At 46.4% G+C, this 12055-nt stretch overlaps 2 protein-coding genes across 10 annotated transcripts in view; one reads left to right on the forward strand and one right to left on the reverse strand.

The window, feature by feature from the left end:
- The window catches only part of TMCO3 (transmembrane and coiled-coil domains 3), a 48041-nt gene extending 45249 nt beyond the window's left edge, over window positions 1-2792 (reverse strand). Inside the window, exon 1 of one of the 3 annotated variants that reach the window (XM_053308185.1) lies at window positions 2668-2792. The gene's annotated coding sequence lies outside the window, so the exon portion shown is untranslated. Of the gene's footprint in view, window positions 1-2187; window positions 2342-2435; window positions 2566-2667 lie in introns of those variants that run through there. The other 2 variants (XM_053308184.1, XM_053308186.1) reach the window with 2 other exon arrangements.
- Window positions 2793-3477: 685 nt separating this feature from the next.
- The window catches only part of DCUN1D2 (defective in cullin neddylation 1 domain containing 2), a 41095-nt gene continuing 32517 nt past the window's right edge, over window positions 3478-12055 (forward strand). Inside the window, exons 1-3 of one of the 7 annotated variants that reach the window (XM_053308196.1) lie at window positions 3478-3994; window positions 6393-6444; window positions 6546-6762. In XM_053308196.1, coding sequence (XP_053164171.1) covers window positions 3915-3994; window positions 6393-6444; window positions 6546-6762 — 349 coding nt within the window. In that variant the 5' untranslated portion in view covers window positions 3478-3914. The other 6 variants (XM_053308194.1, XM_053308195.1, XM_053308200.1 and 3 more) reach the window with 6 other exon arrangements.

Consider the following 12055-nt stretch of genomic DNA (forward strand, 5'->3'; position numbering starts at 1 on the left):
CATCCTCACAACCACTCTGTGAAGTAGGTTAGGCTGAGAGATAAGTGACTGGCCCAGAGTCACTTTGTATGTTTCATAGCTGAATGGGAATTTGAACACAATAGCTGGCATCAGCCATATCTTATGTACAGATGAGGCATGGGTTGAGTGCATGAGGAACACAGAGGATTTAAGGCTGCAGTGCTAAGCACACAAAGTAGTAAGCCTCATTGAGAACAGGACTCTAGGCATATACACAAACCTGTTCGGAGGCCCTTTAACGGGCATTTGAACACTGGCCGGTTCGAACGTTTGGCAGGGGTGGGGGTAGGACTTTGAGGGTGGGGGAGGGTGCATTTACCCCTGCCCCAGTAGCGGCTCGTGAATGCGCTGTTGGGGGTGGGTGGCGGGAGGCATCTTTAAGGGAAAAGAATGTCACTGCTTACCTCCGCAAGGTGCCTCCCAGCAGCCCCTGCGGCGGGGAATTGCCGCCACCACTCACCTGGCGTAAATGTAGTAAAGATGCCTCCCCCCACCCGCACCCCAACAGCACATTCACGAGCCGCTACTGCCCTGCCCCCACTCCCCCCCGCCAGCACTGGAGTTCTATAAAATCCCTCGGCATGGCAGCGTACCTCCCTGCTGCACTTTCCCCTCTTCGGCCGGAAGTACCAGGTGCGTAGGCATGCATGTTACAATCGCGTGCGCAACGTGTGCAAGTGCACCCGGTACTTCCGATCAAAGCGGGGAAGGGGCAGCAGGAAGGTACGCTGCTGCCCTGAGGGATTTTACAGAACTCCAGTGCCAGCTGGAGGGGGGGGGAGCAGGGGCACAGATAAGTGCACCCTCCCCCGCCCTTAAAGTTTTACCCTCCCACCCCTTCAAGCCACCCCTGCCCAGTTCCATGCACATCCCTACAGGACTCAGCATCAAGTCTCTGAATGGAACTTATGGATAAATGCAATCATTATCAATAAATATGAGAATGCAATAAGATTTAAATCCTATTAAATTCCAGCTACAGTATAAATCAGTGTACTTCCTAGGTCTGGGAGCCAGTGGCCCGCATCAACCCTAAGTGCAGCCCCTTGACTAACTGTTTATTGGGCCTGTACAAAGCTTTGGCCAAATGAATACTCTTCACAGTCCCCACCCCAACACTGTGCAGAGATGACCATTCTCACCATACAATGCTAAGCTTTGCCCAATGCCAGGGGCAGTGAGGACCCTTTAAAGGAAACTGAGTCTTCTTGAGCCCCTGCATCATCTTGGAAGGCACACATGGAGTACTGCTAAGTATAGCCCTTCCCAGCACTTTGTCTATGGAGCTCAAGAGGGCTCTGTCCCTTTTCCAGGGCGCTTCCATCATTGAGAAAAGTCTAGGACTGGGCAGAGATCAGCAGTGGGAAATGGCTCTCACATTGAAGGGTGGTTTTGTTTTTTGTCAGAGTGCCCCCCTGCTTTGAAAGACAGTGAGGGTCACTGGTATAAATGATGTTCAAGAAATAGTTATTGGCTAAAGTGGCCCCACTTTGAAGCACACTGGAATCCAGTGCCTATGCTGCAAATTTATCCTGCCTCAGGGAAGCAGGAAACGGAAGCATTCTTTATTTTTCAAACTTTTCCCTTTTAACGACTGCACACTAGAAGATACTGCTTTTTGAGGGCAAGGAAGTGGCAATACAGAACAAGATCATGGGGAGGAACAGGAGCAGCTTCTCACTTAAATGTCTGGGAGCAAAAGGAAAGTCACTGGCGGGGAAACTGGGTTATGAAGTCTAAGGGACAGGGAGAGCTCCATAAAACGAGAGAGGAGCACTTCAAATGCTGTGCGTGTGCGGGGAGCTGGGGGAGATCTGCATCCCTGGGGAGCAACAGCAGCAAGGCCAGGCCGCGCGTCAGAGAGTCAACATGCATTATTCCTGCCATCCTGCTCAAAAGGGAGTGGTAAGTGGGGTGGGCAAGAAGCCGCCAGAGACGACTCCCAGCACTCTCGGAGGATCAAGCAGCAGCCACCCTCAGGTTACTGTTCCTTCGGCGGCACGAAACGTCGACTGAGCCGCCCCCTTCCCATGGGAGAGCGCCTTTGAAAAGCAGGGCGGGAGAGGCCACTTTCTCGCCAGCCTGGTCAGGGTCGTGAAAGGATACGGAGAGGAGCCGGCTACGAGGCCTTATGGCAACCATCAGCCCGCCCTCGCCCCTACACACCGAAGTGGCCCAGTTGCCACCAAGCAGTCTAAGAGCACCCCGCTGCTCCTGTTGCGAGACAGGAGAGGAGGGGGAGAGAGGCGGACCATCGCCTTGTCCTGACCGCAACAGGACACCTTTCGCCGTCCGTCTCTCTGGTCTTCGTGCCGCCCACCACGCTCGGATCTGGATGCCTCTTGGCTTAAGCCAATGGGGAAACTAGGACCGAAAGACGCAGGTCACGCGCCATACAGTCCTCTCTCACTCACCTGCGTGGAAAACCGACCGGCGGAAGCGAAGGAAAAAAATCGCCGCCGCTCTCCTGCATAGCCAGAGCCACGTCCCCATCCTCTGCGCACCTCCCTCCCACCCATCCTTCCTTCCTTCCTTCCTTGCTCAGGTGTCCAATGGGAGGATCCCCTGAGAGGCAGGCTCACTCCCCGCCCAACCAGAATCCACGGCACGGCCCCTTTAAATGCAGAACCACATGCCCGGCCTCACCTGGTCAGCCAAATCCAGAGTTTACCCTAGCCCCAGCTTTTCCCAGATCCCAGTGATGCATCTTCGGGGGAGCGCGGTGACCACCTATTCACTCCACCCGCCTCCCCATTGCGCTTCATGGGAAATGTAGTTCTTTGCCGATTGACTCGGTGCATTGTGGGAAGTGTAGTGAATTTAAAAGTTCGCCGCAATCACCCAGACCAATGAAATGTATAGACTAACACAGCCATTTTTTGAAGATGGGACTGACTCGGTGGTGTTATACATAATTTTGAATTTTTAGGTTGCTTTTGGGTCATAATAGATCACCAAAGCGGTATATATTAGATGCATTTTAATGTACAGCATAACATTAAAGCCGTAATCGTAAAAACATGATGTAATCAAAATTCCATTAAAAACAGAATATAAAACATTTTGGATGAAGCGTTTGTCATAACAGCAAAGACAGAGGTGATGTTCTTTGTAATTCCGGCCGTGTAGATTTTTATTTTTGTTTAGATTTTAAATATTTTAAAAAGTTCTGCTATTGCAACGACAAATACAATTAATCGTTATTATTCTTTTATTGCAAGAGGCGCGGGGGGTGAGCACAAGAGTCAGCTCCAGTCTAGTAAGCTCTGTGTTATCCTCATACTGCGGGAGCCAAGGTGTTTCTACACAACACTCCTCCTGCAACGTAGCCCAGGATCCTGGTGGGGTCCCCATCAAAGGAAATGCAAATAGAGGGAGGGGTTATGAAGTTGATACAGCGGCGAAGCTAGCTGGAGATGATTAACTCTTTCCGTGCGGGCAGTGTTTGTGATCATCGCGGGAGGTGGGGAGTTAGCTGTCTTGTTACATACAGTTGACGCTACAGGTGCAATGTGGGCAATTTTTGACCACAGGAAGAGTTAATCACCCCTCCTGCAGCGACATTGCCGCGATCGTTTGCAACCTGCTCTCCTCGCATTTCGGGAAGGGAGTAGTTCGAGCCTTAATTAGTTCTTAGAATGTTGTGGGTTACTTTGTTATTGGGTTACTTTCAGTCGGTGGCAAATTGGATTTCCAGATAAAAATCAATCTCGTTCAGTTTCACTACCTCAGGTCTCCTCCCAGCCCAAATCCAGCGCTCAGTTGCTTGCAGACATCTCGTTGTTGCAGCCGTGTTGCGCCTGTGCCCCAAGTAAAGCGTCAAATGAAAATTTCTAGTAGACCCGAAAGTTACGAATCTTGTGTCAGTCTAAAAAATAAATAAATCTAGGTCTATGCTATCGCCGCTGTTGCAGTACACTGTGGGAAAGTTCGAGCTGCTGCACCAGCCCGTTGATGACACAATGCACCATGGGTAATGTAGTTCCTTTCTCTTTAGCCCTTGTTGGGCCTTGTTGATTCCTCGATGCCGCTTTACAGGCGCGGTGACGGTAGCGTATGGGCCACATTTCCCTCAGTCTCGGACTCCCAGAAAGAAAAGAACAGGGTGGGGGATAGGCATTTCTGAAGCCAGACCGAGCGATGGCAAGCGGTTGAGGGGAGTGAGGGGCGGGGGGGGGGAGAAGTGAAGGAGGCCCGGTACGCGCGTGCGCAGGAGGACGCCGTGGCGGCGGCGGCGGCGGCGGCAGCAGCGCTGGCGCTGGGTACTGAAGTTGGGTGAAAGCGCCGCTGATAAAATGGTAGGTTCGGGGGGAGGGGGAGAATGCACCGGTGGTTAACCCCCCTCCCCCTTCCGTGCGCTCGAAGATAGGGAGGAGGAAGCCAAGAACGCTCCTCCTGCGGGATGAAGTGAGGGGAGTCGCCGCCGCCACTGCCGCCTGAGGGCAAAGTGCAGAGCCGCGACCTTCCCTTCTTTCTCTGTCTGCTCACCCTCCTCCTCCTCCTCCTCCTCCTCTCCCCCGCCCGCCCGCCCCCGTGGAGCAAGAAAGGTCACGGCGGGGGGGGGGGGGGCGGCGAGGAGATCCAAACATCCCGAGCGGCGGGAGGAAGCCTCAGCGGCTTCTCTCCTGCGTCCGCCTCCCGCGGTCAGTGAAGGGTACCGAGCGAGAGAGGGACGCCTTCCCCGTGGACCTGAGGCGGTCGCGCGCTAACAAGACAGCCGGGAGGCGAGGCGGGCGGGGGGAGGAAGAGGCTGGCTGTGTTGGTATTTTGGGAACACGCACAGCGGAGAGAGAGAGGCTCGCAGCAGCAGCAACCGTAGTAGTAGCCGCACCACGGCTGGCGGGCGGGCGGGCTGGCTCTCAGCACCGCCACCACGTACCTTTCCCTTTTTTGGGCAGGGGAGAAGCTGGCAGGTTGCTGGAGCCTGATCTCTCTTCCCCCTTCTCACCACCATCACTTCCACCCGTCAACGTTTTGGGGGTTCTCCTCCTCCTCTTCCTGCTCCTTGAAAAGTAGCCCATGGCTATACTTTTTCCTGTGTTTTCTCTCTTCCTTTCACCTGAGGGTGCGGGGTGGGGGGGCAGCCGTCAAACTGTTCTGTAGGAAGCTTGAGGAAGTTGATCTTGTAGGGAATATCAGTGGGCCTGGAGAAACCACAGGTGGTAAGAAGCTACAGGTGTATCTGCACTAGCAAGCTGGATTTCTCTCCTCTCCCTTCTTTCTTTTACACCATAAAAATAAAACTCCATTGTTTCCTTACCCTGTTCTAATTCCCACCACTGGCATCATCAATTTTCACTGCCCTCCTTTGAGGTGAAATGAGTGGTTTCTTTGAGAGAAAGCAAAGCTGAAATCAGGATTGAAATTTAGAAGTAGAAACAAACTCCCTTTTGAGTTCTAGTGCTGGAGTTGCAGCTGTCACTCAGTAATAAACTGCTGTTAGTTTGAAATACTGCCTTTGTTGCTCGTAGAACTCTAGTACCTTACAATCCTTTTCCAAGTGCTACCACTGTCCCCCAAAAGTGAATTATGAATGAACACCTATCAGAGGAGAAAGAAATGCTCCATTTGGTTTAACAGTAAAACTCAAATGTCTGAATTTCAGTTGTAACTGGCAAAATACAGAAACACAGATTTATATTTTACTAGAATTTCTGCAGCTCAGTGGCTCTTGGAACTGTTTCACACAAATTTCCTATGTGGAGCTTATTTAGACATGGAAATGAAGTCTCGCGTGTAGTTTGTCACATGAGATTCATGCAAATTCTTATGAGGTTGAGTTTTTTTAATAGAAAATTCACTCTCTTGATTGATGTCCCCAAATGTCACATGACAAAAATAACAATTTGATTCATCTCGCTGAGAGATATTTCAGGACCATATTGACATGTATAGAAATGCAACTGAAACATTAAAGCAATAAGAATGTATTGTTAAGTGACTTAATTCTTACTGTGTTTTAGAGGGCATATTTTATGTTTGTTGAAGTTTATAACCTAAGGCAATATTCATGAAGTGCTCTGTAAAGGCTTTCTTATGTAGCTCCACTGATATTACATCTGATATTGCATTTTCAGACATCCTGAATGGAATGACATGCTATAGTGTTTTGTGGTTGGATTTATTTTTTGTCCGATTTCTTATGTTCATTACAACACTGCTACTTTGAAGATAGTTGAATATTAGTTCAGTAACTTGAATGGAAAGTATGTGGAAAAGCTAGATATTCTCATGTAACAACCTGTTAGTGTATGTAGGGATATAGAGCTAAGACTGAACTGTATTACTTTCACAATGTTTTTGTTGTTAAAAGTGTGCATATAGATGCTGTCATTTCAGTTTTCAGAAGAAATTGCTATTTTTAACTGCAGAAGAACAAGGATTCATTTTGGTTATTCTGGAGTGAAATATTTTGCCCATCAGGTGAACTAGACCCTTTTAAAATATAGGCAGTTGTAGTAGAATTCTGAAACAAACATCTTGATTAGCTTCATTGGCTTTCCTGCTTCTTTTGCATCCCAAAGCATAAGCTTAAATCATCTCAGAAGGACAAGGTTCGTCAGTTTATGGCTGTTACCCAGGCTGGTGAAAGGACTGCTATATACTGTTTAATGCAGAATGAGTGGAAACTAGAAGTGGCAACAGACAACTACTTCCAGAACCCAGACTTGTACTACAAAGAATCCATGAAAATTTCAATAGACAGAAAGAAATTAGAACAATTGTATAACAGGTACAAAGGTAAGGTTTTTTTTTTCACTTTTTCCTTTGAACTTGATTTCCACTTTAGCTTAGACGCCCAGCGGGGGGGGGGCTGTAATTTAACTCAAATCGACTTAATTTTGGATAAGCATACATAGCACCAGGCTGTAATCAGGAACAGTTAAATGATCTCTGTATATGTTGCTGTAGTAATCAAAACTAATTGCAAAGCTGCTTTTTCTCTTATATAGCATATTACAGCATTCTTGTATTTTTTAATTCAAAAATAATGTGAGCACCAGTGTTCTCTCTAATTTTTTCATCTGAGTGCAGAATGAGCTTTGTTCTGGGTGGCAGTATCAGGCAGTGTGCGCGCACATATATTCAGAGTGGGACCTTCTTGGTTCAATCTGAGTAGGATCTAAAATTAACTGAGCAGACGTCAGAAAACTTGTGTGCATGCACATGTGCGCACGCCTTAGAGGGAACACTGGGGAACACTAGAGAATACAGCATTGGTGCTAAGAAAAAGCATCCAAACCAGGTAGGGGTGTGTGTGTGTGTGTGTGTGTGTGTGTTTGAAATGTAATATGACTATATAAAGCATGCTATGTATATTACAATGTCTCATTCATTACACATGAAACCTGCATTGAAGTGAAACGTGCTAAAAGTTTGAATCTCTTGCTGGATTTACAGGTACAAATTGGATGTTCATCCAAAACGTAGATGCTATGTATTCTTGTTGCATTGCTTTCGTTGTAATGTGAACTTAGATGCACATTCATATGTGCATTCCCATCCACATTGGGAATGGGTCTGCATCCAAATACTCATTCAGTTGAAAGCAATGCAAAGAGCCTTCCAAAAATGGCTCAGGGCAGTTTACACAGAGAAATGACAAATAAATAAGATGGCTCCCTGTACCCAAAGGGCTCATAATCTGATTTAAACCTGCTGTTCCTAATGCAATAAGTGATATATGTACTGAAGCCTATTTCCATTAGCAGGTTTTGGGGAGCTACAAATTATTTTGTAGTTCAGATTTCCATAAAATAATTAGTAAAGTTTTCTACCTGAACAAGATGTTAAGGAGTGTAAGAGAATGTATATCTACATTCTGTTAAATCTTCTTTGAAATCTTCCCCAGCCTGAAAGTTTTATGAATTCTTTTATGCAAATTTGAAGTATAAAATAATTTGTAACTCCAAGAATCTGTCCATGCATGAAAACTTCAAGGTGAAAACACTATTATTAGTTTTATCTTTGTGTTTGTATATTATTGAATAGATTCTATATGAGACTATTGGAATCTCAGAGATGGTTGGTAAATAACTGACAAAGGAGTAAACTATAGGTGGACATCTTAAAATTATGTTGAAGACTATTAAGATAACTGAACAATTTAATGCATTTAGCAAATATATTAATTTATGCACACTTTTTTGTATAACCATTCATATTCCCGCCTTCCTTAACAGATTCTAGCCTCAGTTCAGATGTTCTTGTTTGTAGTTGTGGGTTCCATGCATGCTGCCACACGCATGAGTGTTCTCTACATAACAGATGGATATTACTGTCATTGCAGGTGCTAGATGCAAGGCTTTGTCTCCCATGCAGCATAAATAAATGCCCCAATCCAGCAAGGGTGATCCTGTTCCAAAAATAAATTTCCACATACAGTTTGACTCTGTCATGTGCCACATTCTGTTCTTCTCAAGCAGATGATCCTTAATAGATTGGGATATTTGTTTATGCATGTTATATCTTTATAATAAATCAGCAGTTAAAATGACTTTAATGTTATATGGGTCTGTTACTAACACCAGAGATCTGTATTCAGAAATAATTTCTCATAAAGACTAGGCGTCCAAAGAACCATGGAAAATATACTCAATTTGCCTCAATTATGTATTTGTTTTATTTTATATTTTATTTTATTTGTATAAAACCTCTGTCCCTGGACGGTTTACATCAAAATAAATCAAATTAGAACCGAATTTAAAACGTTAACAATTTAAAAGCACGTCTAGTTAAAAAGCTTGAGTGAATAAGTGTTTTAAAGACTTATTTAAAGTTGTCAGAGACAGGGAGATGCTTATTTCAGCAAGGAATGCATTCCAGAGTCTCAAGGCGGCAACGGAGAAGACCCTCCCTGTGTAGCCACCAGACAAGCTGGTTATCCTTGGCAGGCATTTTAGGGAGGTTATGCCTTCTCCTGATGATGTTGACATGGATGTTGACATGGATAGATTTGGGTGTCATCAGCATACTGACAACACTCTGCACCAGATCTCCTGATCATCTCTCCCAGTTGTTTTATATACATGTTAAAAAGCATTGGAGACAATATGGAGCCCTGGGGGACACCATATAAAAGTTCAGATTTTGAAGAGTAACAGTCTCCAAGGGACACCGTCTGGAATCTACCCAAGAGGTAGGAGCGGAATCACTGCAAACAGTGCCTCCCGCTCCCGAAGGATGCTATGGTCAGTAGTACTGAAAATCGCTGTGAGATCCAAAAGGACCAACAGAGTCATACTCTGTCTGTCAAATCCTAATTGGATAATATGAGGATACTATGATTGATAGTATCGAAAGCCGCCAAGAGGTCCAAAGGGACCAACAGAGTCACACTGCCTCTGTCAGTTCCTAATTGGAGATCATCTATCAGGCCGACCAAGGCAGTCTCCACCCCATATCCCACCCGAAAGCCAGTTTGAAATGGGCCTAGATAATCATTTTCCTCCAAGACTTTCTGGAGCTGGGAGGCCACCACCCTCTCAATTATCTTGCCCAGCCACAGAAGGATGTGAGATAGGCCTATAGTTTCTTAAATCTGAGGGATCCAATGCAGGCTTCTTCAGAAGCAGTCTAATGATTAAGGAGGCATTCTACCTTCCCTCAGAGAAGCATTTATAATATCTACCAGGTCTGCTACAACCCCACTGCCAGATAGTATAAGTCATGTTGGACAAGGGTAAAGAGAACATGTGGTTGGCCGCACCATTCCAAACAGCTTGTCCACATCCTCAGAAACGATTTAGCCTAACCACGTAAGAGGAGTTGCTGGACACCTCTGCACTCTAGTAATTGTAGGGTCTGAGTCTAAGTTGGCCCAAATTCAAGATATTTTATCCACAAAGAACTCATTAAAAATGTCACAGTGGGTAACTGATGTCCCTAAATTCTGATTCAAGGGAGGAGAGGCATGTACTAGCCCTCTCACAACTCTTTTGGACGTGAACTTGCAGGTGCAATATGGGCAGAAGGGAATCGTTTCTTTGCCACACGTATTGCCTGATCATAGATCTTCAAATGCACTTTATGTTGTAATCTGTTGGATTCAGGTTGAATGTTTCTCCATTTGTGCTCCAGTCTGCCTTCAGACTCTGTAGTTCTTCTATATACCCAGGAGCTCGTTTCACCATATCCCCTGTATGGGATATGGCGTTTAGGGAGGTTATACCTTCTCCTGATGATGTTGACTGGGAGGCCACCACCTCCTCGAATACCTTGTCCAGCCATGGAAGGTGGGGGACAGACCTGTCGTTGCTTGAGTCTGAGGGATCCAATGCAGGCTTCCTCAGAAGAGGTCTAATAATTGCTTCCCTAAGACAAAAAGGCATCCTGTCCTCCCTCAGAGAAGCATATATAATATCTACCAGGTCCTCTATAACAACCCCCTGCCAGATAGCATAAGCCATGTCGGACAAGGGTCCAGAGAACATGTAGGCTGCACTGCTCCAAGCAGGTTATCCACATCATCAGGAACCACAAAGTAAAATGAATCCAGCATAACCACATAAGATGTGTTGTTGGACAGCACATTAGACTCTGCAATAATTATGAGTCTGATAAGTTGGCCTGAGTAAGAGATATTTTGTCCACAAAAAACTCATTAAAAATGTCACAATGGGTAATTGATGGTCTCGAATCCTGATTCAAGGGAGGATGGGCGCATACCTCTCACAACCCTCTCACAAGTCCTATTTATAAATCTGCTGGACGTGAACTTGCAGATTTAATATGGGCAAAAAAGAATTGCTTATTTGTCACACATATTGCCTGAGCATGAGTCTTCAAATGTGCTCTATGTTGTTATCTGTCATATTCAAGCCAAGTATTTCTCCACTTGCGCACCAGTTGTCTACCTTTGCTGCTTCGGCTACCATGTCTAGGCTTGTCTAGAGATGGGGAGATACGGGGGTGGGAGGTGTCCATTGACTGTGGAGCAGCTATTCCGGTGGTGGTGTGGGATAGAAGTAGTAGTGTTGACAGGTCAGCAGGCCATTACAGGAGAAGGGAAATCAGAAATCTAATTGCTGTTTCCCCTTCCAGCTGTCCTGCCAGTTCTTTGAACTCAGGGAGTCTTCAGCGCAGTCTCTGTCCTTATAACCCCCCAAAATCCAGAGTCTCTCCTCTCACTAGAGACTCGAGACAGGGCTGATTTAATTAATGTGCACAGGTGCAGATTATCAGGCAATCGGGAAAGGAAGGCCACAACGCTAACGAAGACAGCAGAGCAAAAGCTGAGCAGAGCCAATCTTCTGGCTGTCCAGTAGGGATGTGCCCAAAAGTACTTCGGTGCCGGCGGGGTTGGTTCTTTAAGGGCGGGGGAGGGTGCACTCACCCCTCCCACCGCATTTCCCCTGCCAGCGCTCCATTATTTTCAGTCTCTTCAGGATGGCAGCATTCCTCCCTGCTGCCCCATTGCTGTCATCGGCCAGAAGTACCGATAGCACGTGCGCCTGTCACACACCTGTCTGCTGTGCACACGACGGGCACACATGCGATCAGTACTTCTGGCCGATGATGGCAACGGAGCGGCAGGGAGGAATGTTGCCGCCCCGAGGGGATTGAAAATAATGGAGTGCCGGTGGGGAAAATGCGGCGGGAGGGGTGAGTGCACCCTCCCATGCCCTTAAAGAACCACCTCCACCGGCGCCGAAACAGACCCTGGAGCCGAAACGTTTCGGAGACCTTTATAATGGCCTCCGTAACGTTTTGGGCTCAAGCCTACTGTCCAGGCCAGGCAAGAAGGATGGGAGACTGAAATAAATCTCTTTGTCAAGGCTGGGGAAAGGAGTTGGCAAAGTATATTATATTATAAAGTCAAATTATATGGATGGCTAAGTCTTTTTAAATTTGTACTTTGCTTGGATTTTTTATTCTGCATCTTAGAAGTTACTGCCAAATTAAATAATATCTGTGCTCTGAAGATATTAACATGAAGTGAGAATTGATCTTACACCCTGATCCTAAGCATATTGCTCATAATCCAGAGTCCCATTTATAAGAGAAAGGAGAGCTGGCCTTGTGGAAGTGAACA

This window comes from Hemicordylus capensis, chromosome 3 (genome assembly GCF_027244095.1).
Source record: "Hemicordylus capensis ecotype Gifberg chromosome 3, rHemCap1.1.pri, whole genome shotgun sequence".
NCBI classification, from domain to species: Eukaryota; Metazoa; Chordata; class Lepidosauria; order Squamata; family Cordylidae; genus Hemicordylus; species Hemicordylus capensis.